This window comes from Orbicella franksi, chromosome 14, assembly GCF_964199315.1.
Source record: "Orbicella franksi chromosome 14, jaOrbFran1.1, whole genome shotgun sequence".
NCBI classification, from domain to species: Eukaryota; Metazoa; Cnidaria; class Anthozoa; order Scleractinia; family Merulinidae; genus Orbicella; species Orbicella franksi.
In genome coordinates, this window is record NC_138158.1 from 21,343,508 (window position 1) to 21,362,220 (window position 18,713).

At 39.5% G+C, this 18,713-nt stretch overlaps 2 protein-coding genes across 4 annotated transcripts; both read left to right on the forward strand.

The window, feature by feature from the left end:
• The first annotated feature begins 417 nt into the window (after nucleotides 1-417).
• Nucleotides 418-4,106, forward strand: LOC145468279 (uncharacterized). Of its 2 annotated transcripts, XM_081451969.1 has the most exons (3): nucleotides 418-2,610; nucleotides 2,745-2,852; nucleotides 2,980-4,106. In XM_081451969.1, exons 2-3 carry the CDS (start codon nucleotides 2,746-2,748, stop codon nucleotides 4,103-4,105), a joined length of 1,233 nt encoding a protein of 410 aa, XP_081308095.1. In that variant the 5' UTR covers nucleotides 418-2,610; nucleotide 2,745; the 3' UTR covers nucleotide 4,106. The 2 variants fall into 2 exon arrangements, with proteins under 2 accessions (XP_081308095.1, XP_081308094.1); XM_081451968.1 differs by having other exon boundaries at nucleotides 418-2,852.
• LOC145468281 (uncharacterized) lies at nucleotides 418-18,633 on the forward strand. Of its 2 annotated transcripts, XM_081451970.1 has the most exons (7): nucleotides 418-1,665; nucleotides 8,260-8,297; nucleotides 8,727-8,839; nucleotides 10,099-10,295; nucleotides 10,965-11,073; nucleotides 11,396-11,543; nucleotides 16,058-18,633. In XM_081451970.1, exons 1-7 carry the CDS (start codon nucleotides 1,623-1,625, stop codon nucleotides 16,256-16,258), a joined length of 849 nt encoding a protein of 282 aa, XP_081308096.1. In that variant the 5' UTR covers nucleotides 418-1,622; the 3' UTR covers nucleotides 16,259-18,633. The 2 variants fall into 2 exon arrangements, with proteins under 2 accessions (XP_081308096.1, XP_081308097.1); XM_081451971.1 differs by lacking the exon at nucleotides 8,260-8,297.
• Nucleotides 18,634-18,713: the final 80 nt, after the last annotated feature.

The following is an 18,713-nucleotide window of genomic DNA, read 5'->3' on the forward strand; positions in this document are numbered from 1 at the left end:
ATAGAAAACCTAAATTTATGCGAATTCCTTGGATGTTTATCAATCTTTGGAAGTTTGGACAGATAACTTGTCACTTGACAACGTTTCGCGGGCCCATTGGTTCGTTCATTTTTGCGAGCAACTGTTTAAAGGAGCTCAGTCACGGTATTTTGAGTTATTTTGGCCACGTACAAAATACCTTTAAATGGTAGGAGACCTGAAAATAACAGTGTAATAAGATAGAAAAACACCAAAGAGATAATGATAAACCATAAAGGAACAAGGATGGCTAAGGATGGAGAAGATTAACACGGATTACAAACAACGAATTTGAAAAATTGAGGCTAAACTTTTCAATATGCGCAAACCGTGACGTAGCTCCTTTAAAGTTAAGCTTCAAGCCACTTTTAGGTGTGTATTTTTTTTTTTAAAAAAAACAACGATTTATCTCTCATTTATCTGTGGACCGATGTAAGCGGTTATTGTAAATAAAGAAAAATAACGTTTATATCATGAAATATCAAGAAATTTAGGCAGCAACTTTTTGGATTTTTGGCAACTTTTTAGCAACTTTTAGCATTGAAGTGAGCAACTTTCCAGCATTTTAGAAGCACAATCGGGGTGCCTGGAAAACCCGAATAGCGAATAGCGAATAGTCGCGAATAGCAAATAACGAATAGTCCCGAATAGTGCGAATAGTCTCGAATAGTGCGAACAGTCGCAAAAAGTGGCGAACAGTGACGAATAGTCGTCAATGGTCACCGCTTTAGATCTAATATTCCGCGTTAATTAATTATCCAAATAAGCAACAGAATTTCAGTGAATTTATTACCTTTTCTTCTCCGGACTCAGACTAGGAATTGTCCATCGCCGACATTAAGAAAACAGAAAACACAAGGATAACCTAATAAAGACGTATTTACGCCTTTGCAGCGGTTAAAACAAAAGAAATTACGTTTAGAAACACCTTTTATCCTGATAAGCGTCTGTACTTTTTAGCGGGGAAATCCCATCCTACGTTGCTGCGAGGTTGACTGCGAGATACTGGGTACCCTATTTGCTACGATTTGCAACTATTTGCCACTATTCGCGACTGTTCCAGATTTGTCGCCACTATTCACACTATTTGAGACTATTCGCACTATTCGTATCATTCGCTATTCGCTATTCGCGACTATTCGCTGTTTGCTATTCGCGACTATTCGCTATGCGCTATTCGGGTTTTCCAGACACCTGCACAATCGCTCTATGCCATCGGATTCCCATACAAACACTGCAGTTTCTAACCCTACTGTGGTTTACCCCGGTCAAGGTGGCTTTCAAAACCGTGATAAGGTCTATTAGCTACACTAGTAGACAGACAGCAGGTGAGAACATGAATGGCTTAATACTTTATTAAGTTCCTCTCTGCAAAGAAATCTTGCAAACTCTCCTTGATACAGAGGCCTCCGTCGCAGACCTCGCACTAACTGAACGCCTATTTAAAATTGAAAATGGCCACCACAAAAAACACAATGGCCCCACAGGGCTCCCCACGGGCGGGCGCCTGAGAAGAGAGACACTGGGAGAAAGAGGTTGGGTACAAAGTTCTTAGACCGGATTGAGAACGTGGAAGAGCCGTTCGCTGTGTAAAAATTCGTAAAATGGACTCCTCCAACGCCAAGGAAATCAAGTCCATGAAGCTATGTAAGTTGAAGACTTACTTAATAAACCCTTGGTCAATGTTACGCGTGGTAAAACCCTGTGAGATCATTTGGATCAGCTGGATAATTTGCAACCCTTCGGGTCGTTTAATTCCGCGTTTTTGCAGACTTCGGACTTCAGATATTTCAGGCCGAAATAGCGCTCAGGTTTGCCTGGTTACAGTTAGCTTTCGATTATAGCTGATAATGGAAATGGAATAGGACTTGTTAAAAAAATCTGCAAATATATGTAGACTGCAAATGTTACACCAGTTTATGTTTAATATACGAAACAACACTAGCTACCCGAGTAGCTAGCGAGCTTCTAGCGTTGCCTTCAAGAATCTTGGTTAAAGGCCATATAATTTTTCACGTTCTGTGTGGAAAATGACCTCATTAGTTCATTGATCGTTTCCGAGTAAGTGTTAATAAGGTGCAACGTTTGTACATTGTACTGTTACTAGATACGAACCTGTTCTCTTCATTGCATTAACTTTTGAACGTTCTCATTTTTTTTGGCCCTTGGGCAGAGTCTTCTGTGGCCACTCATGATGTCAACTCTTACATATCCATGTTGGTTTGATGTGTTTTTCAGTCGATCAGTGTAAAACGCAGACTGCTGAGTATAGACCAGGGGTAAAATGCAGACTGAGGGTAAAATGGAGTCTGAGGGTAAAATGGAGTCTGAGGGTAAAATGCAGCCCGCAGACTACAGACTTTTTAAGTACACATATACTCCGATTGCAAATATGGCGACAATCGCACCAAAGCGAGGCTTTTCGGTGGTAACCGTTGCTAAGGCGGCTCAGCTCTGTGTTTTCTTTGCAAAGGCGAGTCGATTTATAAACGTTTTAGAAATCTTTACAGCTTCTACACGGAAAGAAAATCCCATTCTGAAAGAGATATTCGAAGAAATATTACCAAGTTACATCTGAGAGGAGTTGTAAAGGTCAGTGCTATTATAAAAGCAGCGTTTGCATTTGTATTGTTATGCATATTTGAGTTCGCGGCGACAACACAATGGCGATGTTTATTGAAATGCCTCATTGACTTTTACTGTATGTTTTTTGTTTCCTAAATAAGCATGGAGAGACCAGTGGAGAACTTACATGTAAACGAACTTAAAGAGCTTCTTCGCAGCAGAAATGTGAGCCTCAAAGGATTAAAAGTGAAGGCACAGCTAGTCGCAAAGTAAGCATTATTGAGACTGTTGATAATCAATAAATTTTCAACTCATTTATTTTACGTTCGTTTCATTGTCTCTGTCCGTCTGATTACTAGTTTAAGTTAAGCGTCCTTTATTCACTTCCTTTTGTAGAGTAAAAGAAGTCTTAAAAAATTCCCTTGCCGTGGCAACAGGCGATCGGGAAAACGATAGTGGCGATCAAGCGAAAGCTGTTTCACCTTTTCAAATCAGCAAGAGTAATTCAGATCTTGTTAGAGAGAACGAAGAAACATTTCGGTTCTGTCCCCAAGGGAACGATATGGACAAAATGCTGAACGACCTTACCCCCTTCACTTTCAATTCTATTGTCAAGTATATTAGAAACTCTGGTAAAAATATTCAGCATTCCCCTGACTACATGGTCATGAAACCGTTTGAGCGTGGTGTCAATTTTTTTATTGAAGGGTATCTCCGTAATGTTTTAGTCAAGCATCACAGAGAAAGCAAAACCTTTTACTTCAGGGCCCGTTGTTATCGAAGCCTTCGGAAAAGTGAATCTCCACATAAAATCAAGTTAGCAATTTCTACTGAACAACCTTTTGATGTCCTGGCATCATCGTGCACCTGTGTGGCTGGATCTCTTGGGTTTTGTAATCATGCGGTAGGCCTAATGTATCTTGTTTCGCACTATTACTTGACTAAAATTAAATCAGTCCCAGATGATTTGGTGTGCACCTCCCTTCCCCAGCAGTGGCACAAACCTAGAGGAAAGAGCATCTCATCAGAACCATTGATGAATATGGTCTTTAAAAAACCCAAACTAGGCACAACAGCATCAGGAAGCACTTCTGTACAGTCCTCACCTGGTATTGCCTGTTCATTGTATCCTGCAGTTAAGGCAGCCCCAGGTGACATAGAGATTGAAAGTTGCAAAGCCCATTTTCAAAACATCAACAACAACTTTGGGTTCAGTTTGTACATGGATACTGGGGGTAAAAGTGTACCCGCTAGAGCTGGGCCTGCACCCTTGGGAGGATATCTTAGCTATCAAATGGCACCCACTGAAGGAAATTTCAAAGTTACATGCAATGTTGATTTGTCTAAGCAATGTAACAGCAACACTGTACCTATCACAAATTATCGTTCATTCCCAGTATCTTTATATCTTCCCCTGTTTATTGTCACACAATGCACTTCAGAACATCAGCAATTTTATGATTCTCTAAGAATCAGTGAACAGGATGCTAATTCACTCGAATCTGAGACACAGTCACAGTGAAATAACAGTTGATGGGAGTGAAAGGAGACCCAGATTGACAGCTTCGACATTTGGAGACATTTTAAGTTGAAAATCTGTCAGTAATGCTTTTCTCAAGGGCCTTGTTGGGGATGGAAATACCTCTAGCAACTCGAGAAATTTACCTGAACCCTTGAAACACGGGATTGAGTATGAAAGTAAAGCCCTAGAGCAATATGAGAACTATTTAAAGCACAGTGGGCATCCTGTAAAAACATTTCCATCGGGATTTGTGGTAAACCCTGCTTTTCCGTTCCTTGGATGCTCACCAGATGCAAAAGTTATTGATGTGACAGAGGACAACCCATATGGGATCCTTGAAATTAAATGTCCCTACAAACATAGAAATGTCACACCCGAGACAGCATGTGCTGGTGATGGTCAATTTCATTTGGAAATGAAAGATGATTTCCCGGTTTTAAAGGAAAACCACAAATACTACTGTCAGGTCCAAGGGCAGATGGGGATAACAAGGGCAAAGTGGTGTGACTTTGTCACCTACACCTTTCAGGGGGCCTTCAAGGCACTGCCAGCTGAAGCGTGTTCTGCAAGCACAGCTGGCACAGTTAATGTTGTGGCAACATCATCAAGTAGTATCAGTGGAAATTAAGTAGAAATTATCATGTTAAACTTTTTACACGAAACCTAGTAATTGCACTGTAATAAGCCACCAATTATTTATTGTGTTGTTCCAGAAAACATGATACCTCCCCATAGAAGGCTTTTTGGGTAAAACCCCTTGCCCTGAAATTCTCTGGAATTGTCACTTTCACTTGAAAAATAAAATATTTTGGCTTTTGAGCCTTTTCCTCCCTCTCCCCACCCCTGCCAACTGACTTCCCTAAAATCAATGGAGTGGGTATTTATATTTTCTGAAATCACACATTAACATAATTTACAAGGTTTTTTTCCAGTTTTCTTTTTGTCGTTACTCAAAATAGTTTTGTTAATTAACAATTATTTACTGAAGTGGAGGTGAACAGTGGTGGATATTTACCGAGCTGCAAAGCAGCGAGGTAAATATCTACCACATTCACTGAAACTGAGGTGAATAATCAGTGCTTTAGTGTATATCACACAAGTTGAATAACTACTAGACCAAAACATCACTTTTGGTAAACACAGCGACATGCAAAGACAGTTTGTTTCTCTTTAGTTGCTCAGAGGTATATAGTACTTTGTTAATCACCGCAGTGAACCAATCAGCGCATGTGAAAAGCACTATTCACTTGTGTGGTATATACCAATGTTAAAAGTGATGGCTAAGTAATAATGGGATTTTGCATGTTGGTAAGCATGGCACAAACAGTCCACATTTGATTTAGACTACCAGCTAAAGACAATGGAATGACTTGATTAAAAATGTGAAAGTTTTTCACTTTGTTTATAGCTCTTTCCAGATGAATTCTTTCTGAAGCTATTTCTTGGGTGGCAATAACTTCTGAAGGGGTCTGTTGACTTCGCAAACCAAGAAATGGGGGGATATTCAGGCCAACACCAATAGGTTCAAGCAGGTCAGAAATGGTAAACCCCTTGTCAGCCATCACCACATCACCTTGATCAAAAGGCAAGTTGAGTAACCCTGACCTTACTGTGAGCTCCCTGTCTGAAATACTTCCTGCATAGAGTTGGGAAATAAATGTTATGTGGCCACTGGGTGCGATGCCAATCAGACTTTTAAATGTTGTATGGCTCTTGTACAAAGAATAGGTTTCACTGTGTAAAACTAGGGAAGAAGGGGTCTGACATTTGATCTCTGTTCCATCAATACTGATCCTTGTCTTTGGATACTTATCCCTGAATGACTGGGGCATTGCTTTATCTATTGCCTCTCTGTTTGGCCAGATGTTAAGCAAGCCAAATTTTAAGTACAAAAAATTGATCCAGGAAATACAAATCCTGTTTACTGTAGAAACATGTATCCTGAATCTGTGGGCTAAATCAAGTTCAAATAACCCAAGTCTCATTCTCGCAAGCACCAGGAAAAATTCGTCCAGGGTACTAAGTTTTCGACGTGGGCCGGGTTTATTTCCCAAAAAGCCATCTGCATTAATTGATGATGAAAACTCTAGGTCCTCCTTCGCACTGTTAACATAAACAATGTTAGAACCATTCTCACCTGGGTTTAAGAAATTGTAGCAAGCCAGAAGGGTTTGGAAATTAGGAAATCCCGTGTAAAAATTGATATCAGAGTCCGAGTCTTTAAATCGTGCTATGCCAAACTGGCTTTCGAGAAATTCGTCGACGTTCTTCAAAAGTTGTTTATTTTCGAGCTTAAGTGAATTGAACTGTTGTTCTAACTTCGCAATGTGTGCGCGTAAATTGTCGATTTCATCCGGAGCGGAAGTATCGCTGTCTGCTTCACTCACGCTACTGAAGGATGGCATTTCAGCCGATGAAGATGGAGGTTGTGACCGCTTACATGGTGATTTCCTCTTAGAAAATGGTGCAGACCATTGAAAAATTGAGGGAACGGCATCATGTTTTAAAACTCGGCGACCTGTTAAGCCTTTCCGAAAATCAGTTGGCTTGAAATGCAACGAGCAGATAAGCAGATCTTAGTTCGCTTCGTGATCTGGAATGTTGTGGATACATCTCGTTTAATCTTTACAAGCCAAGTCTATGAAATAAGACACGTGAAACAAAATTACCACAATTTATGTAACAGCAAGTGTATCAAATCAATAGAGATCGAAAAAATACCTTAAGCCTTTCTGGATCAGTCGTTGGAAGGCTGTGGTATGTGATCTTTTCTCCGTCCGGCCCTACTCGATAACCACTCTTACAACACAGTGGCACGCAACAGTTATCAGGCATGTTCTAACGCTGGAAAAACACTTATTCAGCCCAAATTTTAGATATTGAAGAACGCGGTTTTCAACTTTAAAGCTTTAATGAAGCCTCGAATGTAAAGAATTGAAAAAGAACTCTTGTGTTTATATACTGAACGTATTCAGTACGCAACCGTTTCAACGAAATCGAGCGTTTGCCACTAGCGCGACAAAACAGGATTCAATGCGTAATTTCTAAACTGTAAACTCTTTGAAAGTAAAGAATTGCCTTACTTTGATCGGATTTTTTTCAAATTTCTCAACTCAGAAGAGAGAAACACTGGGAATCGGCCTTAAGAAACTCTAATAGACGGGAAACTAATATTTGAAAACAAACGCGATCGGCCCTTAGCAACGGTTGCTACCGAATAGCCTCGCTTTGGTGCCATCGTCGCCATATTTGCAATCGGTGTATTGTGTTGTTATACCTCCCAACTCAAAGACGCTTTCTGATTGGAGGACGTGTCACGTGTCGTGGGTCAAAACTCACTAACTCCCCAGGGCAAACAAAACTTGCTAACTCCTCAGGGAAACAACAACTTGAACTTTTGACTCACACATGATCAGGTCATCTATCTTGAAACCACGACAAATTTGTTGTGCCAGCTGATGTCAAACAAATAAGTTTTTTGCAGTTTCCTATTTTTGAGTCGGAAGATAGGACAAAACACTTAATGACTGACCCCAAGGGAAACAGTGAGTTTTGTTTCCCCTCGACCTCAATGTTCCCCTCGGCTTTGCCTTGGAGAACATTGAGAGTATCGGGGAAACAAAACCCACTGTTTCCCTTGGAGTCAGTCATTAAGTTCTTTTTTTCCCCATTATTGAGTGCTAATCGTGAACAGGGTTATTCAGGCTAAACACAGGAAAAGTATGCACTCCGGTTAGCCTGATTATCACTCAACTGGTTCTGAAGACTGAATATCACTCCAGTTAGCCTGCATATCACTCAGGTTAGCCTGAATATCACACTGGTTAGCCTGAATAATGCTCATGTTAGCCTATTTACAGTTATAGCTCTTAATGATTGAAATGGCAACCCGACTCAGTTAAAAAGTCTACAGTCTCCGGTCTGCATTTTACCTTCAGTCTGCATTTTACCCAGTGGACAGTCTGCAGTCTGTGTTTTACACTGACCAGTTTGTCATTGTCGGTGTGTGCCATAATGATTGAAAGAACTGAGTATTAAATCTTACTCAAAATAATCATTTCACATGTTTGAGCAACATAATTTGCATTAATTATAACAAGTTTGACATGTAGTAATCATTGATGTACCAATTTGTTTAATTTATTATTTCATAGATAGTCACATTGAGAGAGTAAATAGAGAATTACAAGAGGTATGTACTGCAGGAGGTGGGGGGGGGGGGGGGGGACCCTTATGGCAGTCATGTGTTCAACCAATACCTACAAAACAAGATTCTGGTACATTTTGTTGATTCCCTTCAAAATTTCCTGTGGTTAACACCACTTGTAAATCAGAGTTCGCTTCTATATTGGAATGTGTTACATACATCATCCTTGTGCTTTTTAAGCTATTTACGTTATGTTGCATGGTTATGTGCACATTTTAGCTAAAGGCCTCACAAGAGAGTTTTCGTGCTTTCTGATTCCCAGCAATCTCCTTAGAATTTTAAGCTCTTGAAAATTAATATTTTGTTATCCTCTCATGAACAAAACTATGGTGTTCGATCCCTGCATGGCACGATGAAATAGCATGTTATGTGAATCGATACTGTGATGAATAAAGAATACCTACCTACCTGCAGCTCGGGTACAAACCAGGGGACCCCTTGACTGTAGATGTTGTCAGTAAGGTGGATCAGATGCACTATTATGGTACAAAGGCTGTTGATGAAGCTGTTGGCCTCTTAGGGATAAGGTAAGTATCATGGTCTGTATTGAAAAAGGCACATATATGATATGGCTGTGTTGCATATTAAAAGACTGGGAACTACTGAATTCATTGATTTGATTGGCTGAAATCGTTAAAACCGCAGTCTAGATTTTCCCATCTAAATATACAGGCATGTAGAACCTTCTAGACCCATTCAGTTTGCGATGAAAAAGTTGCAAACTAAAATATAAAAGATTTTAACTATTTTCTTCTAAAAACAATTTATGGAAGTTTCAAAAAGCCTGAGGACAAATAAGAAGTAAACAGGACTACTTAAACAGATTTAAGTTCAGCTCATTGCCGTTCGCAGCAAAATGCCAGCTTGTACAAACCAGTTAGACTTCCAACCAATTTCTGAAGATTCTCCAAAAATTGTTTGAAGGCCAAACAAACATTTCCAAACATTTTCCGAAAATTTCTGCAGATTACCGAACATTTCTAATAAGGGTCAAACAAGATATCAGTGATATCTTCACTATTGAGAATATAGAAAATACGCCACGTGACTCCCGGATTTGGTTTTGTATGAATGTTAGGAGTGGTGTATTTTCCAGTGAAAACACTCATGTCTGTATAGTAAAAATAATTATTACTGACAGGGATCCATATTCGCAATTGTCTGGTTTTCCGAGACAACTAAAAAATTGTACAGACGACCAAACAATGCGGAAACTTGTCCAGCGGACAAGTTACATTTGACTCTACCAAGAAAATATCATTTCTTAAATTTTCTTAAGAGTTCCCTGCATTCTAACCACCTGTCATTCATTTGAACTGTTAGAAAGCTGAGAAAGATTTGCAGCTTTCTTTGTCAACCGCTGATGCTCTGAATTGCATCTGCAACCGCAAAATAATGCAGTGCGATCCCATCAACTGTTTTGATCAGGATATGGCATTTAGTAATGTTAAAACATCGGAAAAACAATCCAAATACGAGCAGGAAGAGCGAAAGCATTCCTTTCAGCCTTCATGGCAGTCGAATATAGGCCTTGATTTTCATTTGCACATGGATTTTCTGTGTCCGCCGAGTCCACAACACCAACCGCTGCAACTACAGACATGGTGTTCTGCAAGACTGGTCACATGAAAATAATAGAAAAGTAAACTTTCCATTTACATGTTGTTCAGTCCCCATACTTCCCCACTGAACAAGCAAGTAAAATTTTGTGAGGGCAAGTTTGTCATCTGGCATACTTGCCCAGTGGATATTTCATTTTCTTTGTTTTTCTGTATGCTTCTAATAGCTCATCCCACAAGATTCTTGATGTGGGTTCAGGGTTTGGAGGGCCAGCACGTCACTTGGTTCACACAACAAACTGCTCAGTCACTGCCCTTGAGCTCCAGGAGGATATTCACAAGGAAGGTGAAAACCTGACAAAGAGATGTAACCTGCAGGATAGGTTGACACATATAGCAGGGGATTTTCTTCAATTAGACTTAGGTAAGTTCATAACAGTTTGTTGTATTGTAAAAGTTAACCTAAAAATCAAATTCAAAGAACATACATTTGAGCTGACACATAAGCAAGGGAAAATTATGAGCGTGAGCGAATCATGATTGGTTGTGGTTTTACTGATTAGATGACAAAGTGACACCAGCTTTTTGAGCCAATCACTGAAGCATGGTGATACAAAACTAAACCAAATGCAACATACTTTTGACACTCAAGTGAAAATCACTCTATGGACATACACCCGTAGAAACTGCCAGAAAGTTATTCAGTAAGTCTTTTGCCCTCCTCAACCGGATTAAGTGTCCTGTCACCCTAGTCCTTAGCTTCTTAATCGAAAATCAGTTCTCTACGTGTATGTGCAAAATTGAATATGTGATCTTCTGAACTGAACAATTTTCTGTCAGTGCATAGAGACCACAGAGGAGGAGAGGTTGAAAGGGCTATATCCCACCAGTCCTACCACTTTTTTGCTTGGGTTGTCTTTTAGAGCACCAGATTACATAGATAATGGTGTGCAAATACATGATAAATGGCAGAACACTGATCGCTATTGCTTGTCTTGGCCAGATTTTTAGCGCAGCCCCTACAACTTTAAAATGGTCCCCCAGTCCCTAATGCACATTTTAGTTGAAATGTATTTTTGAAATGTACTTTCAGGTGCTGGATCTTTTGATTTCATTGTATCTTGGTTGGTATTTCTACACATCTCGGACAAGAAGAGCTTATTTGAACGCTGTTTCCACAGCTTGAAGCCTGGCGGGAAAATGTAGGTCCTGAACAGTATTTGAGATAACAAAAAAGCTGAGATTTTTGCAAGTATCTCTCTGAGGTATTTTCTCTTTAGGAGGGGCAATTTCCGTTGGGAAAAGCTATTCCTGCTGCTTCTTTTCCTGCAAACACTTTTTTTCTCCCTTCCCCACTCCTTGTGTCCCCCTCCCTCACCCCACTCTTCCTCTCCACCCACCCTCCCTCCCTCCCTTTCTTGCCCCCACTTTCCCTTCCCACCCACCCTCCCTCCCTCTCCTTGCTTCTTTCCCTTCCTCTATTCCTTGTAATCAATAATTTCTAGTTTTCTATCTTTTTTCCAGGTATATTGAAGATTTTTTTCAGAAACCAGGTGTCATCTTAACTGATGAACAAATAAGAATTTATGAAGAAGACGCGTACATGAGTAATTTGCCTGAGAAGGACGTGTACATTAGCCAGCTTAAGGCGGCTGGATTTACTGATATTCAGGTTTGTCAGTGATACTCTACAAACGAAACATTTCACTAAAGCACACATTTTTTAATCGCACCTTCGCATTGCTACATTTTCGCAGCGTCACATCGTCGGGTTTCCCTACACTTTCAATACTGTCTCGGCAAGTTTCTTTTATTAACGAGAGCTTTTTAAAAGACAGAAGAAAACACTTTAACTCAAGGCAATGAATCCGCGAGGACTCGAAGTGAAACCATGTTAACCAAACCCTGCAAAGCGCGGGAAAATATGCAGTTTGTGTCAAGCGCGGAAAACTCATGATTGACAGATTTTTAAAGTTGCAACGCCTGACCAATCACAACAAATGCAGCTAACTCAGTGAACCAATCAGAACTAAAAGCAAGAACATGCAATCCGTGCAAAGCGCGGGAAAACATTTAGCCGGTACCAAGCGCAGGAAAACGGACGATCACTGCCAAGCGCGGGAAAACAGGCAATCAGTAACAAAGGTGGGAAAAGTTAGGATTGGGTATGGCAAGCCGTTTGTAGCAAAATTAAATCCTTGCAATATATGTTTAATCCTTTAAATAACGGTTTTATTTAAAGATACAAAAAGGCATTCAATCCAATGTAAATAAAACTTTTGGTTCAATTCAATCTTTAAATTTTCACGATTCAATCCAATACCTAGAATATTGATTCAATCCAATACCTAAAATATTGATTCAATCCAATACCTAAAATATTGATTCAATCCAATACCTAAAATATTGATTCAATCCAATACCTGGAATATTGATTCAATCCAATACCTGGAATATTGATGCAATCCAATACCTGAAATATTGATTCAATCCAATACCTCAAATATTGATTCAATCCAATGCCTCAAATATTGATGCAATCTTCCTGGGCCGAGCGCGGCCAACAGGAACGAGAGTAACTGAGCACTAGAGAGCACTGAAAACATGGCGGGCGTTTAGAAGTTGAGTTTCCTAAGTTTCTTGCAGACATCTTGGATAAAACGGAAATAATTTTTGAGAATTTTGACTCAGAAGTTGGAATCATGGAAGACCATTTCTTAAAATTCCTGTTGAGGTGTTCGAGGAACTTTGAGGACTAGGATTCATCTGGACAACGATAACAAAGATGATTGGAGTTTGGAGATGGACAATTCACAGAAGATTGACAGTGTATGGCTGAGAAGATATGAGGGGTTTCAACAGCTTACCTGATAAGGAACCGAAATCATTCAAGAGTATGGATATAATTTCATTGCAGGTTTCTTTAAGTCCATTGGGTTACGGGTTCAACGGAGAAGAATAAGAGAAAGGTTAGCAAAATTAGATCCCCAAAATACTGTCTTGAGATGGGGTGCGTAAATTCGCTTTGGCATCTGGATGGACATCACTCTCTGATCCGATGGAAAATACTAATTCGGCTGTATAGACGGATTTTCTCGGAGAAAAATGTTTTGAAATGTAGTGCCAACAATAAAGCAGAAACAGTTCTTGAATTGTTTCTGGATGCCGTTAAGAGAGACGGAGAATTTTGGCCTTCGAGAGTACGAGTAGATCATAGTGTTGAAAACGTTGGTGTGTGCGATACAATGGAGCAGGTTAGAAGAGAGGAGAGGGGCAGCTTCACTGCAGGGCCATCAACACAACCAACGAATTGAAAGATTGTGGGGGGATGTTTCCGTTGTGCTTCCCACTTGTACTTTTACACTTTTTGTAGTATGGAATTGTCAGGCATCCTGGACACTGATAATTCAGTGCATCTTTCCACCTTACACTTAGTTTTTCAACCAAGGATAAACCTTGCTTTTTGCCATCTCACTGAAGCTTTTAACCACCAAAATGTAAGAACAGAAAAAAAAACTGGTTGCCATACCAAATGTGGCTTAATCATATGATGCAGCCTGAAAACCCCCTTTCAAATGGAAAGTCATATGATTTTGAATACTATGGTGATGATCCTGATGGTCCAACTCCATTGGACAGTGATAACAATGTTCTAGTTGAAGAAATTGACCTGGGACAACATGATTCAGTGCAGTCATTTGTATTGGAAAGGCTAGATCCCTTAAGATAATCAAGTCAAATGGGAGTAGACATCTTCCAAGAGGCTCTAGAACTAGTGACAGTTAAACTTGGGCAACTGACAATTGCATAATACTACATGTGTGTGGGCTGGGTAAAGGAGATTATGGCCCTTAAAGTATTTTTGCAACTCAATTTACAACAGAAAATCTCACCCTGTATCAAGTAAATTATTTTCTCATCTTCCTTTTCATTGATATACAAAACTCAGAAACTGCTTGAATTACAGAATGCCTAACCGTTCTAGCAACACAACTAAACTGAAGAGAAATCAGGGCATTTGATAACTGCCATGTGCACTACTCTGCCTTGTAGATTTTTCAGGTGCTTATCAAAACAGATGTTAAAATGATAAGTTAATAATGATGGTGAATTTTAAGCTCGGTAATGAAATGTGAAGGTGAATTAATCAACATGACACGAGCGTGGGACAAAGAAAAATTCTGAGTCCCCGACAGGAATCGAACCCATGACCTCCCAAACACCGGGCGGGCGCTCTATCCACTGAGCTACGAGAACTCATGGAGAGCGAGGTCATTTAACTGAGTTAAAATGTTGCAAGGTTAATTTGTTATCTTATTTTCAAAAGTACCCAGGACACAAGACTAACCTCTTGGTGCACTGGCGTAATGGCTACTAACAGGACTCATGTCACTAGCCAAAACTAACTTTGCACCAGCCAGCCTTTTTCATACACAGCTTCACTGACTTTTTTATAAGAGTGGTCAATCTTGGACATTTCTTGTTGCATCTAAAATGTTAATAATAATCACTAAGAAAATTTCACTCCCACAAACACGAATCCTGCTTTTCTTGAATATGCTTATGTTCAATCTCTGATGTACTTTTATCAGTGTTACCACTTTCTTTTATCTCCCTTTAATAGTTAAATATTTATCATATGCTTATTAAGGCAATTATTTCCATGAAATCCACTCATAGTTTCCCTGTTTTCATTAGTTTCTATTCTCTTCAGTTTTACTTTGTCAGGATAATTCTCAATTTTGTTTTCATCCAGTAGACCAATACTCCATTCCATCATGATTGTCACAATGGCTAGTGAAAGTGCAAAATCTACTATTCAAAACTGAAATGTTTGGCTAGTTGGCAGTAGTGTTAGCCTTGAGCCCTGGGTACCCGATAATATTCACAACAAATTGGTGCCATGTTTGTCATAGAATATCAAGACAAACATCGTTTTTAGGAAAGAAGTACCACATGTGGGTTAAATAATGCAAAACATGAGACAACAACATTGAAAAACTTAAAACACATTCCAATGTTCAATGATTGCTGTCTTGTGAAATGTAAAGGTTCTTATTTCAAAAATAACTTAAAGCCAGGTTTACACAAGCAGTTTTTGTGAGAAACATGTTTGACTGTGCACACGGCACAGCAAAAATTTTGTTTACATTTCAAAGTTTGGTGTGCCAGTAATGATTGGACAGCAGAAATATGCACAATACCAAAGACCAACGTGGTAGCAAAATTTGCCACAGTTTATGTTATTTGCCACAAAAAGCTAGCACACACAGTTTTTAATAAACAAATATGTTTGTCACATAAAAAGTGGTTAACTTACATCTACAAAAGCGGCAGTAATGGAATCTAAATTTTCCGTGTCCCTTGTGTCTCGGTTGTAGCAATGTCTCATTTACCTAAGCAGACTAATGGTTTGATCAAGAACTTCGGCGTGCACTTCTGCAACTTCTGAGTCAAAATTCTCAAAAATTATTTCCGTTTTATCCAAGATATCTGCAAGAAACTTAGGAAACTCAACTTCTAAATCTAGTTCTCCTTCGCCCGCCATGTTTTCAGTGCTCTCTAGTGCTCAGTTACTCTCGTTCCTGTTGGCCGCGCTCGGCCCAGGAAGATTGCATCAATATTTGAGGCATTGGATTGAATCAATATTTCAGGTATTGGATTGAATCAATATTTCAGGTATTGGATTGCATCAATATTCGAGGTATTGGATTGAATCAATATTCCAGGTATTGGATTGAATCAATATTTCAGGTATTGGATTGCATCAATATTCGAGGTATTGGATTGAATCAATATTCCAGGTATTGGATTGAATCAATATTTTAGGTATTGGATTGAATCAATATTTTAGGTATTGGATTGAATCAATATTTTAGGTATTGGATTGAATCAATATTTTAGGTATTGGATTGAATCGTGAAAATTAAAAGATTGAATTGAACCAAAATTTTTATTTACCATTGGATTGAATGCCTTTTTCTATCTTTAAATAAAACCGTTATTTAAAGGATTAAACATATGTTGCAAGGATTAAATTTTGCTACAAACGGCTTGCCATAATTGGGTTTATTTTGGGTTTTTTTCTTGTTTATATTATTATTATTTTTTGCGGAAGTTGCCTGATTTGCCTGATCGTATATTATTCTTGGCAGATGGATTATTGTGCGCATTGTTTGTTTTCAGTTTGAAGATTTAACAGAGACTTGGACTTCGTTCGTTGAGCAAAGGCATCTGGAATTCAACCAGCAGAAGGAACGTCATGTACGGGTGCTGGGACAAGATGCGTTCGACTCCTTGGGATATTTTTATTCAACGGTAAAGATGTTGTTCGTAAAGGGACTCACCGGTGGATGTCGTGTTATTGCGACCAAACCAGCAATATAGCAAATTGTATGAAAATTTTAATAACTTTGGCCTCAAGTGGGTGGAAAAAGTCTATCACACACTATTAAATATACCAACATGTATTGGTCCACTTTAGTGTACGATGAGAAACTCTCTGGGTAGTCTTGTATGTGTTATTTATTATATGGCTGTGTCTCACAAGGACTGGGAACTACCGAATTCACGAATTTGATTGGCTGAAATCGATATTGAAAGCGGTCTAGATTTTCCCATCTAGACCGGAATTTAGACCGGTTACATTTTGTGGTGAAAAAGTTGCAAACCAAAACGCAAAAATATTGACTATTTTGTTCTAACAATATATATTTATGAAGTGCCAAAAAGCCTGTCGAGAAAAAAAGTGAAGGGGGCGAGCAAACTTTGGCAAAATGAAGTTCGGCTCATCGCCGTTCGCAAGCAAAATGTCAGCTAGTACAAACCAGTTACATTAAACGAATTTAATTGTTCTTGTTTACCATATAATAAACATCTTATTAACTGAGCTTAGTCGGTCTGTATGGGAGAATCTTGACCTCGGTCGTGTGTACAGCGCTCACTGCGTTCGGTCTGTACTCACGATCTCGGTCAAGATTCTCCCATACAGACCTGCTCGGTTAATAAGAGCTAATTAAAAAAGACTTACAAAGCCCTTTTAAATATATCAATGCGTGGAGCCAGAAAGAAAAGAAAAAACGTTTTGTTAAACCACGCAGATTTGATCTGTAGTCAATTTTAAAATGTTTTTTTTAGTACTTTTAATATAATGGAATAATTAAAATATTTTTTGTAATAGTTTCATGTCTTAATAGTTTGATGGTCTTGAAATAAATTCATTGGTAAAATTGCAGGCGAACTACTGAGTTGCAGGGAGCAATAGTTTTAAGAGATTCATGCATCAGAAATCGAAACAGGGTTATCACAAGTCAGAAAATGGTCAGGGGAAAACGTCTTCACGGTCAGAGGAAATTAAAGTCAGGGAATGGAAATTTTTTGAAAAAAAGTCAGGGCTAATTGAAATCATAACATTGCTGATGAAAGGTTGGAAGAAATATTTTGGGTCACTGTGACTGATCTCAATGTTGAAAACGCTGAAAGCGTATCGATATTAGGTAAATGGGTGGAAAGTAAGCCAGGAGGCCGCTACTATATCGGAAATTTTGTATTCATTTAGTCAGGGAAATGGTAATTTTTTCAGAAGTGTAGCTGCTCTCGTAAGCTTGTAATTCTCTTCATTGTTAGCAGCTATTATTGTTTTAGGGTTAGGGGCATTGTTTCTGTTGTTTGTTGTATTGTTCTCTCAAAGGGTAGCAAGCCTTTCATGTGAACGAGAGCTGCTACATCACGCAATTTTTTTTGTCAGGGATCAGGAAAGCTCGAGAATTTTGTAAAATGATGTCGGCGGCTACCAAGTTCAAAGGTCGGCACACACCAGGTGACATGTTGCCGGGAAATGACGCGGGGAGCAGTTATCTTGCGAAAATGCTCGTGTATTTAGCCGGTTTGAAATTCGTGTGTCATGAAGCTGCGACAAATTGACCTCAGTTTTCAATGTCGCATCGTGTGCACTGCTTTTGCAAACTGTCCCTGCTATAACACATTTTTATGCCTCACTCCGTTTCGTGTGCTGCCCCTGCAAGAGGCATTCTATGCGTACGCATGGAGGGGGGGATTTGTTCCCGCTTGACATCACCTCAACACGTTCCCTTGGGTGTCTCGTCCTGAGATGCGCGCACTGTGGGCATTATTAAAGTCGGGCTGAAGTTGTAGGTGGTTTGAGAGGCGTGGCGCGAGTCATGGCCTGGCCATTGTGGTTGTTTACTATTTACACGAAGAAATTGGCTTGTAAACAGTTTGTGCAAATGGTAAGCAGAACTCCCTGGTGGTAACTTGCGTCCGGATTTCCTAATCAACAACCCCCAATTTACCGAGAGAGCCTGGGATGAGTTCATCCTCATCATAATTCCAAGATGGCGGCTGGAACTGATGAAGAATTGCATTCCGATATTTTGGTTGGAAATTTTGGGCTACATTTCACGACGCTCCATTTATTTCGGAATATTTCTGGTTGGTCGAGACAAAATTGTCTTGCCATTTACATTCTAGACCGAACTGAAATTTCCGGAAATTTTGTGTTAGTAGCGAACAATAGGCACTTAATGACTGGCCTCAAGGGAAACAGTGAGTTTTGTTTCCCGAGTCTCTCAAGGGGGTCGAGGGGAAACAAAACTCACTATTTCCTGCGGGACCAGTCATTAAGTGTTATGTTATACCTCCCAAATAAAGAAAGAAAAAAACTGCAAAGAAATCGTTCGCTTGACGCCGGCCCGGCTGGCTCACAAAATTTGCCGCGGTTTCAAGGAACACGACCTGATCACGTAAAGATGTATGCATATCTTATTTATATATCTTGCTAATCGAAAAGTTCAAGTTGTTGTTTCCCTAGGGAGTCAGTGAG

What these genes read in the sequence shown, in the direction of transcription:
- LOC145468279 (XM_081451968.1), top strand. Translation starts at nt 2,746, where the DNA reads ATGGAGAGACCAGTGGAGAACTTACATGTAAACGAACTTAAAGAGCTT. An exon ending in AAGGCACAGCTAGTCGCAAA is followed by an intron (nt 2,853 to 2,979) that starts GTAAGCATTATT and finishes TTCCTTTTGTAG; the next exon opens with AGTAAAAGAAGTCTTAAAAA.
- LOC145468281 (XM_081451970.1), top strand. Translation starts at nt 1,623, where the DNA reads ATGGACTCCTCCAACGCCAAGGAAATCAAGTCCATGAAGCTAT. An exon ending in GTTGGCCTCTTAGGGATAAG is followed by an intron (nt 8,840 to 10,098) that starts GTAAGTATCATG and finishes TGCTTCTAATAG; the next exon opens with CTCATCCCACAAGATTCTTG. An exon ending in TTTTCTTCAATTAGACTTAG is followed by an intron (nt 10,296 to 10,964) that starts GTAAGTTCATAA and finishes ATGTACTTTCAG; the next exon opens with GTGCTGGATCTTTTGATTTC.